The sequence below is a fragment of the Zeugodacus cucurbitae genome, chromosome 5, assembly GCF_028554725.1.
Source record: "Zeugodacus cucurbitae isolate PBARC_wt_2022May chromosome 5, idZeuCucr1.2, whole genome shotgun sequence".
NCBI classification, from domain to species: domain Eukaryota; kingdom Metazoa; phylum Arthropoda; class Insecta; order Diptera; family Tephritidae; genus Zeugodacus; species Zeugodacus cucurbitae.
This window is the reverse complement of record NC_071670.1, coordinates 37040480-37064172: the sequence shown is the minus strand read 5'-3', so window position 1 is coordinate 37064172 and position 23693 is coordinate 37040480. Positions and strand designations below refer to the sequence as shown.

The following is a 23693-nucleotide window of genomic DNA, read 5'->3' as shown; positions in this document are numbered from 1 at the left end:
AAATGAGTTACTAAAAATCCCTTGTTATTCCAATGACATAAACTGTGCCTTGGCTAATATGCAGGTGTGTGCGACTACGTAACGGTGGTGCGTTTGTGTGCCGGGAAATTGTGTTTTTTATATTATTTAAAAAATTCATTCATATTTATTTAGTGTTCTAATACTTTGAATGTTTCGTATACATTTTGTGTTGAATAGTGACAAAATATAGAAAAAACTTAATTGGTGTCATAAAATAAAAGTTGTTCAATGAGTTGATTGCAGCAAAATTGTTAACCAAAAACTAAAACATGTCGTTAAATAAATGTTTTTTGGCTTTTCTTTTAACTTACATTAAACGTGCGCGTGTCTCCAGTCCCCTTTACTACAATTTTTGTCTGTGTATCGCATTGGTACATATATTCAAAAGTACATAGTTTCGTATTTTATATTGTTATTAAATATATACTAGCACATGTAAATGTATTTGTTCACTTGTCATTAAGTTAAATTATTTCCACAGGTAAAAGCGTAGATAATACAAGTCAGAGAATAGCGCTGCCAGCAATTGCTCGCCCTCTTATTGCACTTAAATACATAACAAAGTGAGAGAAATATTAATTTTTTTAGTAATATGTGAAATTTTATCAAGTGTTGAAGTATTGGGGCACTCGCTGCTATAATGTAGACTTTTAGTACGGTGTAGTATTGACAAAGATAGCGCAGTAAACTGGGTATTCTAAAAATGTTAATAAAAATTGCTTTCGTGTTAACCGGCATTTCGTTAATTACATAGAATTAATTATTGTGAAATAAGTGAAATTATATAAACATAAATTATAACAAATCAATACAAACATATGAATGAATTATAAATTAAATAAAATTTAGAAAACGATTAATTGTTGTATAAACGACGGTTTCAAGTGCTCGGAATATATAATATTACAAATAAACAATTAAAAAAAAAAACTATTTCAAGAAAACGTTGCATACAATACACCATGCATTTAAAATAACGCTCATTGTTAGTAATTTATTTCAGCTTTTTACTGATAAAAAATTCAAGTTAATTAAAAAATTAAATATATATTCATATCTACAATAAATATGCTTACACTTGTACATAAGTGTAAATAATCTAATTGTTCTAATATTTTTAAAATAATTTATTGTACTATGAATAAATAGCCACAAGTCGTGCTTTGAGTTATTGAATTTTTATGAAATATTTTCATGTTTAAATTATTAAAATAATTTAAAATTAGTTCTGTGTTAACAATTTTTATTATTATTTATGATATTTTATTTGAAAATTAGTGAAGAACAACGAGAAACAATACTACATATTACATTTAATTTGAAAGTCTTACAGTATACGGTGATTTTTAATATTTTTTTAGTTTTCCTTGTTAAATCATTAATTTGCGTAATTGTAGTGTAGTCAAATATTTTAGTGTAATTTTTTATGTTTACTATTATTTATTACTATTAATAATATAATTTAACATCTATAAAAGAAACAAAATTTAAAATGGCACGTGAGTTTATTTTGTACATATGTATGGTTAATTGAATGTGCATTATATTGTTTTCTATTTATTTATTGATATTCTGTAAGCCACTTTAAATAAATAAACATACAATTTGAGATATTTGACCCACATTTTTTCACACCACCTTTGTTATTGTTGTGAAATTCTAGAACACATTGTAATTACCAATTAGTTGCACATTTGTACTTAAATATACTTAAATGAATGTGTGTAAATAAATGCGTTGGAGAAATGCGGAAGCCATACGCTGACACTTTCATAAAAATAATAAAAAAAAACGTAAAAAAATAGAAATTAATGAAATAAAAAAATAAGACAAACAAATAATAGAAAATAATGAAATAATTAAAAACGAAAAAAATAAATAAATAAATTAAAATTATTAATAATGCAAAAATGCTAAAAAATAAAAATACAAAAATTATGTGCACATTTTTCAATTAATGTAAAGTAAATATTTTTCATATTTTATCTAATTTTCATGTGTCCCCAAATAATTTCAAATTTATGTTTTTTCTTTTTCTTTTCAGCACCTTGTGTGATAATCTCTTTGACCGGCTGTCCTTATAATCACTTAATTTGAGCGCATTGAAAAATCCTTTGAATGCAAAATTACTTAAATAGTGTTTGAAATGTTATGCTAATATAAAGTAAAACGCAGAAAACCTAAAATTTAGAAACGTGTCTAAACAACGCAGTAACAGATAATTAAATCATACATATATTTCAAAATCATATATGTATATATCTAAATACCTTTAAAATATTTTAAATTCTTTACATATACATACATACCTACTTAAATCAAAAAAAAAAACAAGGTACTTATCGCTATTCCCTCCCATTAAATAAGCAACAAATCATCGCTTGCTTGTTAAAAAAAAAAATTAAGCGTAATCTTAAATGTGCTTGTGTTAACCAATTCAAGTATTAAATAAAAGTACTAACGCTTAATAATAAAAAAAATAAATTAAAAGTTTTAAAAATTGTAAAAATATATACAAATCGATATATCTTTGCACAACAACCTACATAATTAATACTAAATATTTAATTATTAATAATAAACGCAATAACTTAATCGCAACATTTAAATGTGTTATTAGTGCTTGCAAATAAATTAATCAAATCTATGCGTATTACAAACGCTTAATCAACCAATTAGTGCGTAATTAACTAACGCTGACAGCTTAAGCGTGTTACTTACACTAATACATACATACATATTACATAATTTGTGTAAAATTCTGTAAAAAAATCAAAAACTAAATAATTCACACCCAATTTCCGTCTAAAGTGTCTCTATCAAAATCTCTGTTGTGCGTCCTTTGCATCCATCCAATTATCAAAACCCCTTGCATTTGAAATGTATTTCAGTAATTAATATGTAACATATATGTTGTGCATCATGTGTGCCCCAAATAAATTCAAATTGAAAAGTGTAACCTAATACCAATTTCATTATTTAGTGTGTCACAAAAAAAAAAAAAATTTGAAAAATAAAAATTGAAATCAATAAAAAATTATTTAATTCAAATATACGATATATTTGGATTTGTGCATTATCTGAATTTGTGTGTGTGTGTGTTTTGAAAATACCGAAAAAACACCGAAAATTGTGTGTGCAAACTAAATCAAACTGTTTTAAATACTAAATAATATATAAAACTTACAAAATGGCGGACATAATACGTCCGCCGTTTAGTGATATTAAGCGGCCAGACGAAATCGTCAGGATGACCACCGCCGACAATCTGAAGTTCGCCGTTCTCATCGGACTGATCGAGGTTGGTCAGGTGACCAATCGGGAGGTCGTCAACACGGTTTTACATTTGGTAAGTGAATGTTTGTTATTCTATAATTTATTGTAATTAAAGAAATTTATTAGGTAAATGGTTGTTTTAGTGTTTAAAATCCAAAAAAATATGATACGCTGAATCTCTTCATGGCTGAAATGCTTTATAAATTCTAATCTTTAGAGTTTATATATTTATAAACTATTATTATATTTAAAATGTATGTTTCGACGCAAACAAATTAGTTTATAGTTGTTTGTATTATGCTTTATTGTTCCAAAACCGATCGCAGAAAACAAAAGACTTAAGCAACAAACTGGATTTTTTGATAAAAAAAATAAAGAATTGAGGTTAAGGAAAGAAGAGAACAAATTTTAAGGTCTGGAAAAAAGCAACTTTATTAAAAAATATAGGATATTTGACCACTGAATTTAAAATCAATCCCATCCCTTTACTTTTTTTCGACATAACATATTGAAACAAATAGCTTCCTAAGATGTTCCCGGTAACATTGTATAAGCCGATAAAAATATATCTTTGAACACATTTAAATTCGTTGGTGATCTCAGAAGTATAACATCTAATAGCATGTGATAATATAATAAATAATTGGATTTTTTATGCAGTACTAGAAAAAAATCTTTTCATCTATTCAGAGGCGTATATATAAAACATACATAAATATATATTTTACGACCTTCCAATATTTTTTTTTTATTTTAAACCACATCTCGTTAAGCAAAAATGCCAATTATATATATTTTAATATATTTAGAGCCTAAAACAATACATAAAATAAAAGTCCGCTTCGAGTCCTACTGTTAAACGAGTTTTGTGGGCAAGTGTGCTTTTGCCCAATCGTTCGAGCCAAAAATTCCGCATTTGTTTCATCATAAGTATGTAGGTTTGCATGCACATTTGCGTGACTATTTACGCAGCCAAAAGGGATGTACTTGTGCTCATGCCAGTTTCACTTTCAATTAAACTGAAAAACTCGATCGGCAAACAAGTTTAACAACGAAATTCCAGAGTCAGCCAGACAAACAAGTACTTGCACAACCTGCGGGAACCAGTTACATGCAATTACATATATAGATTTTTATATACTAAGTACGAATAGCAAATGTGGTTAAGATGCACTTGCATGCATTAAGGTTCTCAAGCAGATATCTACTTAATTCAATAAAATAAAATTATTAATCTGTACATTATTTCAATGTGAAGAGCATTTTGTTAATTTGCTTACAAAAAATATTTGTTAGAATGTCTGTTTCGGATTTTTCAACCTAAATAAAATCGTGGTGAATCGAACAAACTGGTATAAATACACTAAACTGGTATAATTAAATATAGTTAGAGTACCAAGTGATAAATTTATTGTAGTGAGGTCTCCGTACACTCTCTTGCACTGCTTTTAACTGGAAAATTTTTGTTTCACATGTAATGTAAAGTTTGCTTTCACATTTAATTTCTTTAAGGCAGTAGTCTACTTTACAGGCTTCAAAAAATCGATTTTTTTGTTTTGTTTTAAATCTCTTCCAAAACTATCCAAGAATATGTCTTTAAAATTCCAGAGGCCAATTCGACATATTTACAAAGCTAGAGCAGTTTTAGTGGCCGAGCGTCGAGCAGGTGCGAATGCTCAGGCAGACCTTTAAAGCGTGTTTTCTCGAGTTTTCATTTTCAAAAGTGTTAGAAAACGGTGCCGGCGATAGCAAAAAGAATATATGTCCGATCGAAAAAAAACAAAGTGATCTAGCTTCAGTATTAAATTATCTTCTATTTGAACTAAAAAAGTTGGACAAAAGTATTATTTAAACTACTTGTTTTGCAACTTAAAGTAAATTTTTTTGCTTAAAAAAGTGAATTTTTTTTTCAAACTTCGAAAAAATTTGGAATTTTGTAACTTCTTCGGTATTTTTTTAGTTAATAAAGAAAATAAACTTATAAAAAATAAAAAAAAAATGGTTCGACTGTTTCAGATGCATCGCACGACCTCCATCTCCGGCACCGATTTATAAGTGCAGACTCCAGGCGCTCCAAAAAAATACTTACAACTTTGAAAAAGTTTCAATGTTTTTTAATAATAAATATTGTTTTTCCCTTAAAAAAAAAAAAATTACTAAAAGAACGCTGTTTACCGGCTTCTAAAGCAGACTACTGCCTTAACTAGGACAAGAACTCAAAAAAGTTCGTTCTAAATTTTGGTTTAAATGTAACGAAATGCTCAACTAGCATGGCAATTATTCAATTAAAATTTTTATTTTTTTTCAAAATTTTCAAATTCCATTTCCTTCGAATGAATGGAATTCTGTAAATATTACTCTGATTGCCATACATATACATAATTTAAATGATTTTATAAGCACGTGCTCATAGCAATGTATAGTATGTATATTGACACTTTGTTCATATAGTATTATATATACAGTATGCAGTACACTGGAATGTTTGACAATTATAGAATTTCTATTTTTATACCAGTTTGCATATTAGTGTGAAAATCTGCGCAAAAATTTGCACGAATTCATTAGGAAGCATTCTTTTAGTAAAGCCGTATATTCGTTTACTATGCTCTTTCTAATTTATTGTGCCAGTTTACTAATAGTTTATACCAGTTGTTTGTTCGATTCGTCAATATTGTTATTTAGAATTTTTTATAATATATATATTTTTTTATTTATATTTTTTTTTAATTTATAAGTTGTCTTGTTGTAATCTATACTAGGAACAATATTATTTCAGATTTCTTTTTATTGCTTTAATTATCATAAGAACTGAAAATTCAATACTGAGTCCCAAACATGTCTTTAGTTTTCAATTATGCTGATGTGTGGCATACTTAATACAATCAGGTATTTCCATTAAGTTGTCCATAGGTCTGATCAGCAATACAATTCATGTTAATAAAAATCTAGTTCATAAACATAAGTCTCGATCTGTTCGATGCCACTTGGACTATACAGTGAGAATGAAAATTCAGATGACTTGAAAGTGAGGTTAACTTCGATTACAGAATATCATTTTGTAACATCTTTCAAGGGAAGTTGAGATCTAATTGTATAACTATAGCACTTCTTAAAGCTACAGTGTTGTTTCTTAGCAGTATCTGAAATCATATGATGATTCAATGTCGGAATATTGCTTTTTAAACAGTGAAAATATTATTTCTTTCCTAATTTCTACACCAATTATAATGTTGTCACGAACTTAATTTTCTCTTGACACGACAACAGTTAGACATTTGTTTTTCATTATAACATTTTTGTAGTTCCTTAACAGAATAGAAGGCAGGTTCTTATGTAAGCGAGTGCAAAAATAGTGTCTAACAAAAATTGTAATTTTTTTCTGTCGAATAAATTAAATGTATTATTTTTAGTACAGTTTAAAATTGGTTTTTCATAAATATTTCATTAATCTATTAATTTGGATAGATAACCCTACGTTTCATAGTGATCAGTTATGTCCATTCTTTTAGATAATCAAAGTACTTTATGCTTCAAAAAACAAAAGGAATGTGTGAACGAATTTCTTGATGACCTCCGCCTTTTTGAAATATTTTAAACGAAGTTCGCTGCGGTTGTTTTTTTTTTTTTAAACTATACATTTAGATATTTTTTTTTGCTTTTTTAAAACTAATTCTATAATCCACCTTCCAGAACTCTGCAAAATAGCCGAGCTTTCTTGTTTCGCTGTCACTCACTCCACTGAGAAGATGTTAACAGAAATATCTTGTTATTGTTTTGCTTCAAAAGTCAATATCGTCTACAAAAAATTGCAAGAATTGAACTTGAAAGCTGCTCGAATGCCAACGACGCTAAATATGTTCCCATTGATGTCACATATTTCATAAATATTTATTGTTTATACATTTTTTTCTCTTAAACTTTTTTATACAATATTCGTCAATGTATTTTGCATTTTCTTCACATCAAATCTCTTCTCTATTGCTCTCTATGTTGTGTGCAAAAAATGCAAGGTAATTATATATTTTCTCATTCCCCTCTGCTTGCACTTGCCTGTGTAAATATGTATTTCAATATTTTATACACATGTAAGCAAAAAATGCTTGAAAAATCACTTTTGCTGTATTTAGCGACCGCAGTGAAATACAAAGTCAGATTCTTTGCTGCTCGCTTCATCATCATCACCACTCGTTTATTATCTTATCATTCTTTGACATTCCGTTTTGATTTGGATATTCTCCCCACATGTTTGTTATCAGAATTCTATGGTTATTTGTATGTACTATATATACACATATGTAGTCGTCGTCATAAAACAGCAAACACAACCGGCCGGTTTTTTGTATATCTCTGTGTGCGTGTGCTTTAGGTATTTCCCTTCCCTGCGCTCTTCGTTTACACCTTCGCTCACTCTTCACCGTTTTGCCACAGCGCCTTTCTTGTTTATTGTAGCGTGATCGGTCACCATCGCTTTTTTCTCGTTTTTCTCTGTTTCTCGTATACTCGTATTCTCTCCGATAATACTCGGCAGCTTCATTTTGGCGGCATATCCATATTCGTATGCGTAATCGCTTACGTTGCTATATCGTGCATTATTTGCTTAAATATTTCTATGAAAAAGGTAGTGTTTATGTATATTCATTCTATAGTGTTGTCAGGTGCTAATGAAGTCGTAGAAGTTTACATAGGTATTAAGATAGTTTGGCGATAAAACGTGTTAGTGTTGTCCGAAACGAAGAGGCGGAAGGGAGGTTTTGAATGAGTAGTATTCTTCGTGTGCCCTCTGTAACCTTTTGGAAATTGTTCTTGCTGACCAAATAAACTTGTAATACGTAGCTATCTTAAGTCCGAATGTGGTTGTCTTTTGAATTTTCAGGTTCTTCACTTTAAATTAATTTTTGTAGGGTTTGACATCATTTATGATCATTCGGCCTAATCTTATAATCAAACAAGTAAGGAAAGGCTAAGTTCGGGTGCAACCGAACATTTTATACTCTCGCAATTTATTGAAGAGATGGCACAAAGTTTAATAGAATAACGAAAATCGTCCTATATAGTGTATGAGGGCTGAGGAAATTCCTGAACCGATTTCATTCATTTTCACAAGCAAGGTACAGTATCTCCAAGACTATACACTCACTTAATTTCGCTAAGATATCTCACATATTAATCAAAACATATATGCAGATTAAAGCCCACCGTATTTTGGAAAAACCTATAATTAGGTATATGGGAGCTAGGAGATGTTATTATCCGATTTTAATAATTTTTGGAACCGAGACACACTATTAGAATAAACAAATTCCTCTGAATTACATTAAATTATCAGAGAGATTTATCCATATTTTCGGTTAAAATTTACCCTTAGGCGCGGAGTTCAACATGTTCGATAACAGGGGCCTTGAAAAGTTATAGTCCGTTTTCGACAATTTTTTCTCAAGTGAAGCCAGAGATGATATGTACTATTTGTGTAAAGTTTTATTCCGCTATCTTCATTGGTTCCTTATGTATACATTATAAAGTGAAGGAATTAGATGGAATTCAAAATTGAGTTATATGGGAAGTTGTCGTCGTTATGAACCGATTTCATCAATTTTTTACATGTGTCATCAGGGTGTTAAGAAAGTATTATATACCGAATTTCATTGAAATCGGTCGAGTAGTTCCTGAGAGAGAGAGTAAGTGGGCGGTGCCCCATTTTCGATTTTGTAAAAAGATCTGAGTAAAGCTCCCTTCTGCTATTTCTTCTGTAAAATTTAGTGTTTCTGACGTTTCTCGTTAGTGAGTTAACCCACTTTTAGTCATTTTCAACCTAACCTTTGTATGGGAGGTGGGCGTGCTTATTATCCGATTTCTTTCATTTTTGGACTGTAAAAGGAAACGGCTAAAAGAAACGACTGCAGAAAGTTTGGTTTATATATCTTTATTGGTTTGCGAGTTATATGCAAAAAACCTATTTGAGGGCGGGCTCACGTCCAAAATCCAAAAAAATTACATCCAAATATGCCCCTTCATAGTGCGATCCTTCATACCAAATTTTATGGCTTAGCCATAACTTTATTTATGGCTTAGTTATTACACTTTATAGGCTTTTGGTTTTCACCATTTTGTGGGCGTGGCAATGGTCCGATTTTTCCCATTTTCGAAAGTAACCTCCTCAGGGTGCCAAGAAAGATATCTCAATTTTTACTCAAGTTATCCGTTGCACGGACAGACAGACATTTGGATTTTGACTCGTCTCGTCACACTGATCATTTTGATATATATAACCCTATATCTAACTCGTTTAGTTTTATGACTTACAAACAACCGTTAGGTGAACAAAACTATAATACTCTCTTAGAGAGAGAGTATAAAAATTCTACTTTTAAGGATTTCAGTACCAATAACTACCTCGCCCAAATATTGTCCCGAGATATTTAAGTCTCTTAAGGGTCATGTTGTTCCTAGTGTAAATTTAAGGTTTCGTTTTTGACTCAGTTATCTCCAAGAGCTCATAAGATCTAAAAGTTATTCATGCTTGTCTTATAGTTCCCAGTAAACCCCCTTTCTTAGTTCACGTGAGAGCTACTTGATAATTCTACTCTGTTTGCTGATTCCAAAGAAGTTATGTTCTATCAAATATTATCCTCACCATTCACCATTCAATATTCATACAATTCGGAGAATGGAATGGAATTGACGCCGTGTTGTCTTTAACAAAAATATGACAGTTATTCTGCCTAAATCGTGCAACCTTGCAAGTTTCATGGATATAAAAATGTCAAACCGTGCAGTGTTCTTTAAGAAATTGCTTCTGCCGATTTTTAATTCTAGCCCCCTTTTATAAATTACGCGCCTATTTCATATTTCCACAAAGAGGAGTTAGAGTTTAAAACAAATTTTCGATTCACAGATCCATTTTTTGTTTCGAAGATCCGATAGTTCCCACACACTATAGCTCTCTTTTATTGCTATAAATCGAATATTTCGGTTAAGACTTAAAGTTTCTTCTCTCCACGGTTATTCCCCTACCAGAAATGAAGCCACTTGCACGACTCACAACAACTCACGAGCCACGACTCACCTTTGTTTTGGAACACCCGTAACATCATTGTTATGTTTAATGAATATTTAAAAGAATTGACTTCAAAAGAATACAATAATATACTTGTGCAAACATATCTACATTGATAAATATTGCCATTCGTGTGTATTTGCACAATCCCAACCCTCTGTTCTCGGGGGGCGTGTTTTGGCTGTTTCGTTGCTTTTAGCTGCGGTTGACGTGAAACACAAAAGTACAATTTTCAATTAAGCTCACTCTTCACCATCAAGTAAATAGGGTAAACATGCAGCTGACGTGGTGCAGAAAAGGTAGAAAGTTATCTGAACAGCAACAGATAAGAGAAACAGCAATTCGCAGTAAGAGCTGGAATATACATATGTATGTACTATGTCAGTTGCTACAAATGAATGGAAGAATCTTAACAACAAGATTTTATACAAAAATGATAAATTGTTCAGTAAGAATATTCGCCAGTTTCCTTTATTTTAATTTTCAGAAAATATTCAGTGATTGTAGGTTAGGTTTTGTTATTTTGAGAAGTATGGGATGGAGGAAGAATGCTAATAGGCTACAGCTTGTTGCGGTTAATAAAGCTACTCATGCTCACAATTGAAGGTCTTCTGAGAATTATAAGCTTATATAATTATGTCTAGCACTGCAGGAAGTTGTGAGGTTATTGCATTTTATAATCTTCTAAGTAGATATTGGAATTCTCGAATGGGTAGTTGACATCTTAAGGGGCACATCTAGTGTAATAGCCTAAAAAAAGGCGATTTTTGGGAATTTTTATTAAAAAAAATACTTTATCAATTATTTCGAAATTTTAAGAATAATATTATATTCATACATGTTTCAAGAATATGCAGTGAAATTTTTGAAGAAAAAAATTAACGGCGCGAAAAAAAGGTCCTTCACTGCTGAAGTGATTCCGGCCTTCTCGGTGGATGAAATCTAAAAAAAACAAAATTCTCGTTAAACTAGATAATATTGTCTGTACAATGACCTACGATAAATAAAAAAATAAAAAATTGACAATATGGCGCCGTTTAAAAAAAATAGTCGAATTGTACCCAAAATTTTGGTTGTTTTTGGCCTGCCAAAATTAGATTTTTTGATCAGATCACAAATCGATAGGTCATTGTACGGAGAACTATATAGCACATGTAAAAAAAATTCGATAGTGATCGGATCATTTGTTTTTGAGCAATCACTGCAGCAAATTCGGAAAATGCTGTTTCAGAAAAAAGCGTTTAAAGATAAAATGATCGTTTTCACTATTACCGAGCGGCTGCTCTTTAAATTGCTATACCTCAAAAACTATTTGAGATATCGATTTGAAATTTGTTTTTTTTTTTTTAATTTTCACACTAGGTGTGCCCCTTAATCAGTTCTCTGAAAGAGCTGACATACTTAGGAGTTAGATAAAAATGAACTCAATAGCAAAATTCGTTTTACTAAAGAAGACTGAAGAAGCTGACCAGTAGCTTAAAGGAATGTCTGAGTTTATAAATAGGTGAATTACAGTTAAGTTGTTAGAACCACTTCATTGTTAATATTATATTTCTATTATAATAATGATAAATTATAATATCATAAGCAGCTTTACCATAGCATTCGCTGATCAAGCTTTCATGATATTAAAAAAATATTTGATAAATCATTCGAGTAATTGTATCGGTAATTGTTCAGAACTCAAAGTGAATGATCAGTCTCCGTAGCTGATACAACATTTCCTGAATGTTTTTAGTTGAAATTTATGTCCATGAGTTGAGGTTGTATTTATAGTCCATGAGTTGAACCGGTTTATTTATAGCTTATCCTAAGCTCTAAGTCTGTCTAGTTTTAATCAGTAGGCAAAAATATTACTTTGCACTTACAATCATTGACCTATAATTTGGAAAGCAACTAAATTCAAAATTTGAAAAATATTAAAAATGTTATTGATTGTTTTAAAGAGTTCCCCAATAAGTCCATAAGTTCTTAAAACAGGTTTTTTAACGACTTTTATCATTGAACTGCCCGTTCTAACCTGACTAAAATAAATTTTCACTTAAGAGTTTTAGGAAATATTACAGCCTTCATTAACAGAGGACCTTTTCATTTCGGTGTTTCTTCTGTGGATCGAATATAGTACCATTGATCAAGGAACTGAAATATACCTTCTAATAGTGATGTTTTACAGTAAATTTCGCAATGGTGACAGCAATTTCTACACTTTTTTCGAAGAATTGGAAGGAAACTTAGCAACTCAGAGGTTATTTAAATAATATGAGCTCTTCAGATTACTGTCATTTCTACGACATGGAGACAGAAACGTCGGTGCACATGTTTCCTAATTGCGTACCACTCAAAAGGAGAATAAATATGATTCTCGGATCCCCGAATTCAAACTGAGCGTTTAGGCCCAAAGCAAAATTCTTAAAATTATTACAGTGCTTGCGCTGAAGGGCCTTGCGAATACGAGAGGGCTTAATAGACAAAAAGCGCAGTTCAAACCGTGACATTTGTAACATTTAGTGGAGAATAATAACAAAGTTGTCAAAAACGTATATGCTTATTGGAGATCTCTTTTTTCAGGTTGACTATAATATACGAAGATAGTTGTGTTTCTTTGAGGAATCTATTGAGCACTTTAAAGGATTGATCTTCTTCGAAATTTTTGTGATATCTCGCATTGAACAATCCATTTATGGCTCAGCGCCTAAAACTAGCGCTGTAAACCTGTTTTAACAAAATGTTCTATGAAGAAGCCAATCTATAACTAATGTAAATGGGTATTCTTTCGAGTATAGCGGTTTATGTTTTTTCTTTTTATACTCTCATTAATTTTTATAATTTTATGCACATAATCTGGTTAAAAATTTTCAAATCTACAATAATCTTCGCATGAAATCAACTAAATGCTTCCTCCAGCCAAAGGCCTGCCTGCCGCTTAACTACCCCAACTACGAGCATACATACTCGTATACCGTCCACGTGGTTACGGTCACCACTTGAAACTAAAATTTATTTTTCTCTCTCACCATGATAATTGGCGCGTGTCTGTCCCATACTTTGATGACATTTTATTTTAACTTCTCGGCGCAAAAAAAAAAGCAAAAAACACGAATTCGATACGAACAGAAATAGTAACAGAAAAGGCAAGGTTGAAAGAATGGATGAATAAAGTATGAGATCAAAATAGAACACGAACAGAGTATTTTCCATTTATGTGTGTATTTATGTAAGTGTGTGTGTGTGTGTGCAAACGCGTACGCTTGTAATAAAATAATGTAGCAGTAAAGGAAAATCGAAACGGGGAAAATGTGGCGGAAAAGCGGAAGCGGAAAAAGTGGCATGTTTCGGTGGGCTGTGCGAGCGCAAACCGCTATGTGTTCATATATGTATCTGTGTGTTTAACGCAGGAATCGAGTACCCAGCAACTCAACTCCAGGCATAAAGAAATCAATAAAATATACTATGCGAAAGGAAAATGCCAATGGCTATGATATGTATGGCAGCAGCGATGTTGTTGCATGGCATGGATGAGGAGAATTTCCATTATTATTACTATATTACAAATATTCAGCGTGTATGTATATATGTGCGTTGGCTTGATGATGATGATGACGTTGGAAATACAAATCTGCGAAAAACTAGAACACGAAGGATAACGCGCACAAAATACAAAAGCGAAATGAGAACAAAGACGCCGGAGCATACAAAAACACACACTCATACGTACATCCTGATATGTAAGTGCCACTTATTAGGGGTAGCTGCGCCCAGTACGAGTGGGGTAGAGGGTAGCACTACGATAGGGTGGTTTACATAGTTAAGTTGCTGGCAGCGAATTGCTAAATGTCATTAATGAAAACTAGAGAAACGTGTTTTAACTAAACAAAAAATGAAGGAAAAACAACAAAAGCGTAAAATAAAGCAACAACAACAAAATAGTGGTAGTGTCGCCTTAACATCTGTGTGAATGAATTGCACGCAGTCACAGTTAGTAGAAAAAAGTAGTGCTAAACTCAAGTAAGGGATGAGTGTGGCGTTGCGGTCGTGCACGGCTGAAGGTTGCAATGACGACGGCTATCCTGCAACAGCAAACGTGTTAACACCATGCACACGGGAAATTTGATGTGTAATTTAGCTAAAATGCTTATTATTTAATAGTAATGGGTTTTCCACTGACTATAGTTCACTTTGGAATATAGAAGTATTTAAGTTTTAAACTATTTTAATATACTTTATGAAATCTGATTTACTGTTATGGAATATCACTGCCTAATTGTGAGCAGTTTTTATAGACCTAGCCCAAGACTTAGCCTAGAAATCTAATGCAGAATCACTCTTACCGAAATGTGCTACTTTGGACTGAGTAAGCAATTGAAAAGTAAAGTCCTCTCTCGGCCAACAAAAACCAAGCTCTACATATATGTCCCTCATCATTCCCGAACTCGGCTATAACCCCGTAAGCGGTGCCTACGCTAGTTAATAATAAGAAGAAGAAGTCCAAGACTTTACTTTGGAATCCTACAAATGATCTTCATACCTCGAAATGTGCTATCAATATCGATTTTTAACCCAACCCACACCGGATTAGTCAAAACGTCTTTTCTTGTCTGATACGACAACATCCCATAGCTTCACGAAACGGGACAAAAACGCATGTTCGCTTGGTTAGGACTAGAGCAAAATACGTTTTTGTATCGTATTAGTCAAAGAAGTTTTTGACGAAGCCTGTGTGGGTTGACCCTATAGATTTAAGCTTTTTACCTGAAATCGAAAACATAATCCATATTACCGAACACGATCTCCGACTTAGTATTTAGAACTTTGCAGACTCTATTCGAAAGATTTCATGCCGATTCTCAAATATAATCCCTAAATTGTTCCCATAAAATATGCTTAAGAAAGCGTTGTTGTCTTGTTGCGACAGAAAACATTCCGCAAATAATTGTGAAAAATGATGGTGATTTAACAGTCCTTGGTCGGATAAAAATCCTGGTCCGTTTCGGTAACTTAGATCCTACTTAGACTTTACTTCCTATTTGTTGTTGCTGTCATATGTAATTTTTTCTACAAAGAAACAGAGAGCAAACATATGGAGCAGAGAGAACGACTTTAACCAGCTTTCAGTTATCATGAAATAAATAATTTGTCACATTAAGTTTAAATATGTTTTCAATGGTCTTCAAAGTTTATAATATTGTCGGTACGAATTGGAAATCGTAGTCATTCAAGAGGTATAGGCTTTATAAATTATTATTTTTTTTATTGTCGGGACCCTCTATATTACATTCGACATCTTTTTTCTTAAAATATTTCAGAAGAACTCTATAGTGTATATAAAAACGTTCTGAAGTGGAGTGAAGTTATACAGCCGTTGCAAAATACTCAAGAATGATTTTTTGCTATTATATAATAATAAAAAATGCTTAAATGCCTCAATTCAACTGTCCATAAATCCTACCGTTGTAGGAGAAATCCAAGATTATAAAAACGAAATTTAATAAACATTATTTGCTGTTTCTTTGGCTGTATAACTGAATCTAAATCCTACTCTAACTGAAAATAATAATAATGGAAATTTTGTGTATATTGTCTACAGCGACTTCTGCCGACATTTTTTTTATGTGAGGTTAATTATCTATCCTAATCACAAGAGAAAAATTTTGAAATACGACCGGTGGAGGAATCCCAAATTTAATGAACATTCGTCGTCTGTATGTTTCGTGGATTGAATAATAGATGTTCCAATTCCGAATAATAAGAATTTGTCGTTTATTGCCGAGAGCGAACTCTGTTGACATTCGTGGTTATTAATTCCTGACTTTGCTTTAACTACACGTCTTCGATAAACATACCTTTTAAATACCTTACACTATTTGTTGTGTATTAAGTTTCTTGGTCGTAACCTAACCTAACATTATTGAACAAAAATTATAAAAAATGTATCACCGGAGCAATGCTTTAAAACTGTTGTACTTTCCCACGCAGCAATTACAGTACATATAGTTTTACTGCTATAATTTTTCCACGAAAACGCAGTAAATTCAACCTAACCACAAAACTACATATATAAGGAAAGAAAGTGGGAAAACCAAAGTCGCCTGCATGGCGTAACGAAATTTATGACGTAGTTTCGCTGAAAGCTGCAGAAGTGAAAACCCACTCACGCTACTTAAGAGCTCATATTGCAAGCTGTAATCGATGCAATCAACGGACGCACAAGCAACGCACGGGGCATGGCATTAGGCTAGACAGATTACTCAGAAGTGTGGTGTGGCAAAGGGTCGAAGGAGTGTGCAATGTGGGCGTGTTAATTTGTTTTGACCATGAAGTCAGCAAGAACAAAATTTACTAAATTTATGTGAATGCACACAGATACGGTTATATATTTGTGTATGGAGTACAACTACAACAAAATGTAGGTGAACGGTTGCACTGTGTGGCAGTAAAATATGAATGAATGTGGGTGAGGGGTAACTTTGGCGCTTTGTGTGTATGTATGTATGTCAATCTCTGCTGCGTCGTTTTGTGCCTTTGATTGGGTCTTACGCACAAAGAAAGCTCACTGCGATTGTACCTTAGCTTTGTTTGTTCTTCCTCACAAATACATATATATGTCTGAAGATGTAAAATATGTAGGTTATTCATGAATATGTACGAAAGTACTTTCAATTTTCCATTTCATTTTATTCACTTGAAGATATTTTTCCCGTGTTTTCGCATATCCTTTTGATCCGTCTGCGTTCTACATTTCTGTTTTCAATTATTGAATTCCAATTCCTACACATCTATGTATAAATGCAAATGTGCTTTTTTACATTGTTGATCTCTGTCTATGTGTGTTTGTTGGTATTTCGTGCATTTTTGTTTTGACCTTTTGCAGTGCAAAGTTTTCCTATTATTTCTGTGTTCTCTTGCTCTTACGTGTGAGATTCTATTGTCTGTGCAACAATGATGTCACCAGGCTTTATAGACTAGGTCATTTTTGAAATTACTTTCGTTTTAAATTGCCCTATTCGAGTATTCTAGCAATAAATGAATTTCGTAAGTCAGAATATTATGTCACATTTGCATACAGATACTATTTGGAGTTACATTTTTATTTTGTTTTTGTTTAACTTTTTTATCGAGTATCTATTTTCTCATGAAATTTGTTGACTACGATTATGTAAAGGGGTTTTCAATAATAATGGTTTGGGGTATCAATGAAATTCAGACGACGCTGAACCCCGTTTTCGACGGTTTTCAAGCATAATTCGACCGATACTACTGCAATTTCACGTTCGATATTCGTACGAAGTTCATCAAACGTCGCTTACTTGTTGGCATAGACCATAGACTTGACGTAGCCCCACAGGAAATAATCTAACGGCGTCAAATCGCACGAACGAGGCGACCAATTGTCTGGGCTATTTCGTGAGATAACTCGTTCACCAAACATGGTTTTCTATAAATCGATTGTGACATTCGTTGTGTGGCTTGTAGCGCCGTTTTGTTGGAACCACATATTGTCCAATTCCATATCATCCAATTCGGGCCAAAAATATTGGGTTTTCATTGAACGGTACCGATTCCCATTCACAGTAACGTGCCGGTCTTGAACATCAGACTGGTGCTGGATGCAGACTGCTGACTGGAGTACGTGTGGATTGCTGTCTGACCAATAACGCATATTTTTCTTATTGACGAAGCCATTCAGCCAGAAATGAGCCGACCATAAATTGGACGTAGCGCTCTTAAAGTTGAGACCACTCACTTCGAATTTCTGTAGTAATTTTTAATAATTTCAAATCGTTGTTGGATCGTATATCTTATGATGAAATGGCAAATCTTACTGAAGAGAAATGTCAAAAGAGCTTGAAAAAATATGGCGTCGCTTGTTGTCCCTTTTGTTCTACTTTTGTTGCGTCCCTATTGAAAACTCGAATAATTTTTTCCTATATCAAATCCTTTACTTTGGGAGATTTACTCTTCGTTTTAGCATAAAATAGAATATTTTTGGGTCAGTTTAACTAATTTGATTAGTTATGGCAACTCTATTGAAAATACTTCTAGTTTTAGAACTTTTTTCGCTCGGAATCTCAATCTACGTATCCCGTTGTAATAAGCACGAAATTGAGACACTGTGTTGTGTTGTGTTCTTTTCGTTACCCACTGCCTAAGTCCTTTTATGGAAAAATAACTAACTTGTGCTAAGTCCCTAAACTCACTAGAAAATGTAGATTTTATATAAATTTGATATCAACAGAAAATATTAGGAAAATAAATTTTGGGAAACCTTGAAATTTCCGAGATTCACTGCTGTCAAATTTATTTAACGAAAACCACAAGGTCAGATCTTACTAAAAGATGTTGCTTTGGCTACCAGTACTATTTTATATGGAACTGGAGATCGGAGGGAATTTTTGTCTAGTTAAACGAGTATATGTCTATGTCTCATCTTCAATCCCATCATACTATATATGTACTCTTTGAGTTGTTGTTCTACATGGAACATAAGATAATACAAGAAATTCGTTCTTTTAATTGGCGATAATTATCCGATGTTCTACAAAAATTAAGCTCTATATCCAATAAAACTCGTGTTACTTAAGTGAAATGAGTAGTAATAGTAGTCTCTAAAGCGCGTTTTAAGATCAGTCAGAATCAATATTTGATTTTGCTAGCTGCTGACTCAGCATTTTTTTGTTAAAAATAGCAAACGTGTGAATTGTGCTGAAGTGTTAAGCTAGTTAACACTTAATGGTTCATTAACACCTGTAGATAGAGATATAGAGAGAGAGAGAGTGGTCACATAGAAGAGGTGTAAAGAGGCTAACCAAGTAGTGAGACAAATTTAATTTAGTGATTGTTTCGCCTTTTGGAAAATTAGTTGATTATATAGCTATTAGCTCGCTGAGTTTTTGTGTCATTTGACATTTGTTTGCAATGTTTGCCTCTTCAATATTCTTCGTATTAGCTATAGCTTTTGTATAACGCAAATATAAGTTTATGATCCCTACCTTTTTTAAGTTGAAATAAGAAAGTATAATAAATTTTATCTGATTACTTAAGCAATTGTGGCTAGATTTAGTTTTTATCTAATTTTGTATGTTATAAAAAATTGGTATCCTAAATATCTGTTGAAATCAACGACAAAAAATTGTATGATCCGTATAAAGATAAAATATTTTTATGAGGTTTTGTGATATTAAAGAAGTCGGTTGGATAAGTCAATAGCTGCTTAAGGTCTTATATTATGTTCGCTTTGGTTTCCTTTAGCAATACTTTTCTGTACTCTAACATGTAGAGGTTTTCAGGATTCTAGTGATGAAAAAGTGAAGATAGCTTTTGGCTGTTTGATTTCACTCTAGATTTTGTATTATACCCAATACAGACTCTTTCGACTATAATTTTGTGATCTTTAAGAATCCATAAAACACCTTTCAATTAAAATATTTATCGAATCATCCGAAACCGTGATCCTTTATCTGTTCATGAGCAAACATTATCTGTCTATCGGCAGTACTGCTATTTATAAGTTTTGATGGAATTATCACAAGATACTATATGTGAAATTGAAATAAAATTAATCGATTTATATAACTGCCCTCACATAGTTACCGGTTTCATGTGAAAAATACGGATATCTTATGGATATTAACCCATAAGCCTTATGTACATACTCATGTCTATATCTGTATGTACATATATACCCCTATTACCTTAGTTTTCGTCTATTTGCTTGTCGCTTATGTGTTCTGCTTTATTGCACTCTCGATAAGCCGCGCAACATTTCGTAAAGTGATAAGTATAATTGAGTTGTGTTGTATACCTGTTTAACGGCGTGAAAATTATTGACACAGTCATAAGTTAACATTTACAAATCATACATACATACACTTGTTTGTATAATCGCACGTTTATATCTGCATTTATGATTACTATATTAAAATGTTGGAAACTACCGGCGCGCACACTCGAAGTTTCAAAGTTTATACATACATAGAAGAAGCGCGAAAGCACTAATTCTACAGCACTATATATACAGTTATCGATATGACAGCCCTACTTACGTGTTTAGTATCCATAACGAAAGTACAAGTACATACTTATATAAATATGCATGAGACGAATGAAGTATGACTGACTGACAGCGTTGAATTTAGCTATTTGTATCGGTAATAAATTTAAAGTAGAATTATGAAAAGTGGGGGGAAACTTTTTATATTAACGCTTATATACAAAAAAAATTTTAGAGAAGTTGAGTAAAACATTTTCCATCGTCTCTTTGGTATCTCTGTAGATTATAGAGATTATGTCAGCGGTTAGGTTAGGTTAGGTTAGGTTGTAAGGCTGTTTCCCAAAGGGAAAACACACGTAGACTTTAAAATATAGTCCTTTGTGGAGCCTAGGATCCCCCTTAGATTAACAAATTAGGAGTCGACAAAGCGCCCTGAACCTACTACAAATCTGCAGAGATTCTTAACCTCTATATTCGCTATTTCGCGAGCCTGTTCTAAAAAGTGAGATCCAAGAAATCTCTTTCTTGATCTCGCAAAGGCGGGACATTCCAGAAGAAAGTGATGAGACGATTCCATCTCATCCTCCTCCATGCAGCTTCTACAGCTAGCATCCGGTAAGATTTTTAACCTTACAGCGTGGATCCCAATGGGGCAATGGCCAGTAAGAACTCCTAAGGGAGGTGAGGTTTACTTAGGGCGAAAAGTTCATGAGACCTACCGCGGTTAATCTTAAGCCAGAAGGATCTTGCGACTAAGCATGTGTTGGTAACTGACCAGCGCCTACCCAGCTTATCCGAAGCCCATCTGTCCAATAGCAGACCGCAGTAGGACAACGGTGCTCCTACATGCTTCCATGCTTCTAATAGTGAGTCCGTCGTCCCTGACCTTGCAAGCTCATCAGCCTTACAATTCCCCGCGATTCCGCAGTGGCCAGGAACCCAGACTAGTCTAATTGAAAAGTATAACGATGCCACCGACAGTGAGGATATGCATTCCTTAACCAACCCTGAGCGCATGTTCAATGAACTCAGAGCTAGTATCGCCGCTCTAGTATCCGAGTGGATCACCACCTCCCTAAAGGTTGGTATTGTGCTGTCATTTAGACATTCTGTCTCGATAATCTATAAATAGCTTGTGATCTTGTAAAAAAATATTATTGTATTTAAAACTCTAAGAAGTACATAGTCCCTCTCTTGAAATTGATAAACTCATGCTTTTCTTTTCTGAATTTATTTTCCTAAACTCCATTGTACTGTGTCGTTTCTTCTTTGAGCTTTACATGCCTCGTTCTAAGTAAGTTTATATGTTGGACCAGCAATGAGAATACAGTGAAACTTCTAGAACTCGAAGTTCTCCATAACTCGAACATATTAAATTGGCAATATAAGTCAAATTTCATACAAATTTCCTTCCATAAATCGAACTTTTCAACCATATTAATTTCAAATTTTAATATCGAGGCAGAATTTTCAAAGAGTCGCTCTATTTCGTCTGGAGGAGAACAAAGAATATGATATTACATTTATAGATTTCGTAACTCATGTAACCAAGACATGGGATTCTACAACTCGAAGTCGAAGTGCTCGAAGTTTTTTTGTGGATTATGGTGATTCATGTTAGAGAAGTTCCACTGTATGTTTTCTGAGTTATATCTATCTCTTATAAACAGTTTAAGAACATGTATATTGAACTCTCTTCTCTCAACTTTATCATGTAGCTAATAGAACCTATCACAGAGAGGTGTCCGAAGAGCATCAACATCAAGATGTGTTCTCTTTCCACTACTCCGTTGAAACATGACTTTCTTTAATCTTTAAGGTTCAGTTTCAGTAAAATTAATGTGTTTTTGACTATAAAATCTATTGTCACTGAAAGCATAATGTACATATCCTCCTCAATACAAAAAGAGACCTCGCAATTGAGTGTTGGTTGAAAGAATTCTCGTTAATCGTCATTGTACAGTTGTCCCTTTTTTGAGTTGAATACGATTCCAGTCAAATTTATATTTTGATTCTCATTCTCTATGACAATACCTTATTTGTTGATTTCAAACGCGTAGCAGAGCAGAAAAAGGGATAAAAATAGAGAAATACTGGAGAGATGTACGACTATACGATTAAAAAAGTAATGAATCAATAGACTTTGCATAACAAATATTTACCACTCACATATCACATTTAGTTCCTCAGTGCACACTATATAATTTAACCCTACTTTAAAATTTATTTAAATTTTTTTTTTTTGTAATAAAAAATAGTGAAAAATTCCGTCGAAGCACCATCAAAAATCACAATATTTATTTAAAAACAACTTGACATTGTGTACTATTTTTTCCCCACTTTTTTGTTGTAATTGCACTAATAGCTTAGAACGTGGCGCGTAGAAAATTTGCCCTTCCGTAGCGCGCGTGCACATACACCCACACCCACATAAACAGTTAAATTGCAAATAAATATTTGCACTGCGCTTAGGTTTATATATATGTAGTTGGTTGTAGTCGGCCTATGTACTCGTAAATTGGCCAAAATATACATACATATACACGCATACATTTAAATTCTGATCGGTGTGTGTGTTTTTTTATCGGCCCGTGTGGAGGGGCAGCAGCAGAGTAAAGTGTTGCGTGGCGCAGCGAATTGTGTCTAAACACGCGAGAGAAACAAACACACACACACACACTACAGTGCATTCACTGCAAGTAAATATGTAATAATAAAAATCGATAAGGCAAGTTTAAACATCAGATATGGCAGCGCTGTATTGAGTGCTTCATAGCTATGTGAGTGTACGTTACTCTTTAGTATAAATTGTTTATCATATACTTATAAGTGCTTATATACTATATATATATACATTTGTGTATGTGTATGTATTTGCTCGTAACTCACTTTAAGCTGCGCCGTTTGTCTACTCTGTTAACTGGTCTATTACCACCTGTCTGCTAAATTGAACATGGGAGTATACAGAGCGAGCGCGCGGCACGTCTGTGTACTCACATCTAAAAGTCATGCAAATAAATATGTTAATCTGTTTATGTGATCACATTTAATGTATGTCTGTCTGCTGAGAACAACAAGTTTTACACAACGATTTAGCCTATACCATACTTATAATATGTGTATATGTATGCCCGCTTAAGCAGTGGTTCCCAACTACTTTGGTGCTGAAAAGGTGGAAAGGTAGTCCGAATTATTCTACGTTAAGTATAGGAGATGAAAGCAAATTAATAAGCTTTCTAATTGTGAGAGATTTTAGATACATGACTCATAACCTTAACCTACTTTAAACGTAATTAGCTACCGAGCTCTATCGACTTATTCATATTTTTTGATAGAAATTAGATCGCCAGA

The 23693-nt window shown here is 32.9% G+C and overlaps 1 protein-coding gene across 5 annotated transcripts in view; it reads left to right on the top strand.

The window, feature by feature from the left end:
• Positions 1 to 23693, top strand: part of LOC105218300 (neurobeachin) — a 297208-nt gene that overhangs the window by 1387 nt on the left and 272128 nt on the right. For all 5 annotated transcript variants that reach the window (XM_054231151.1, XM_054231148.1, XM_054231152.1 and 2 more), the window contains exon 2: positions 2066 to 3370. In XM_054231151.1, coding sequence (XP_054087126.1) covers positions 3212 to 3370 — 159 coding nt within the window. In that variant the 5' untranslated portion in view covers positions 2066 to 3211. The remainder of the gene's footprint in view (positions 1 to 2065; positions 3371 to 23693) is intronic.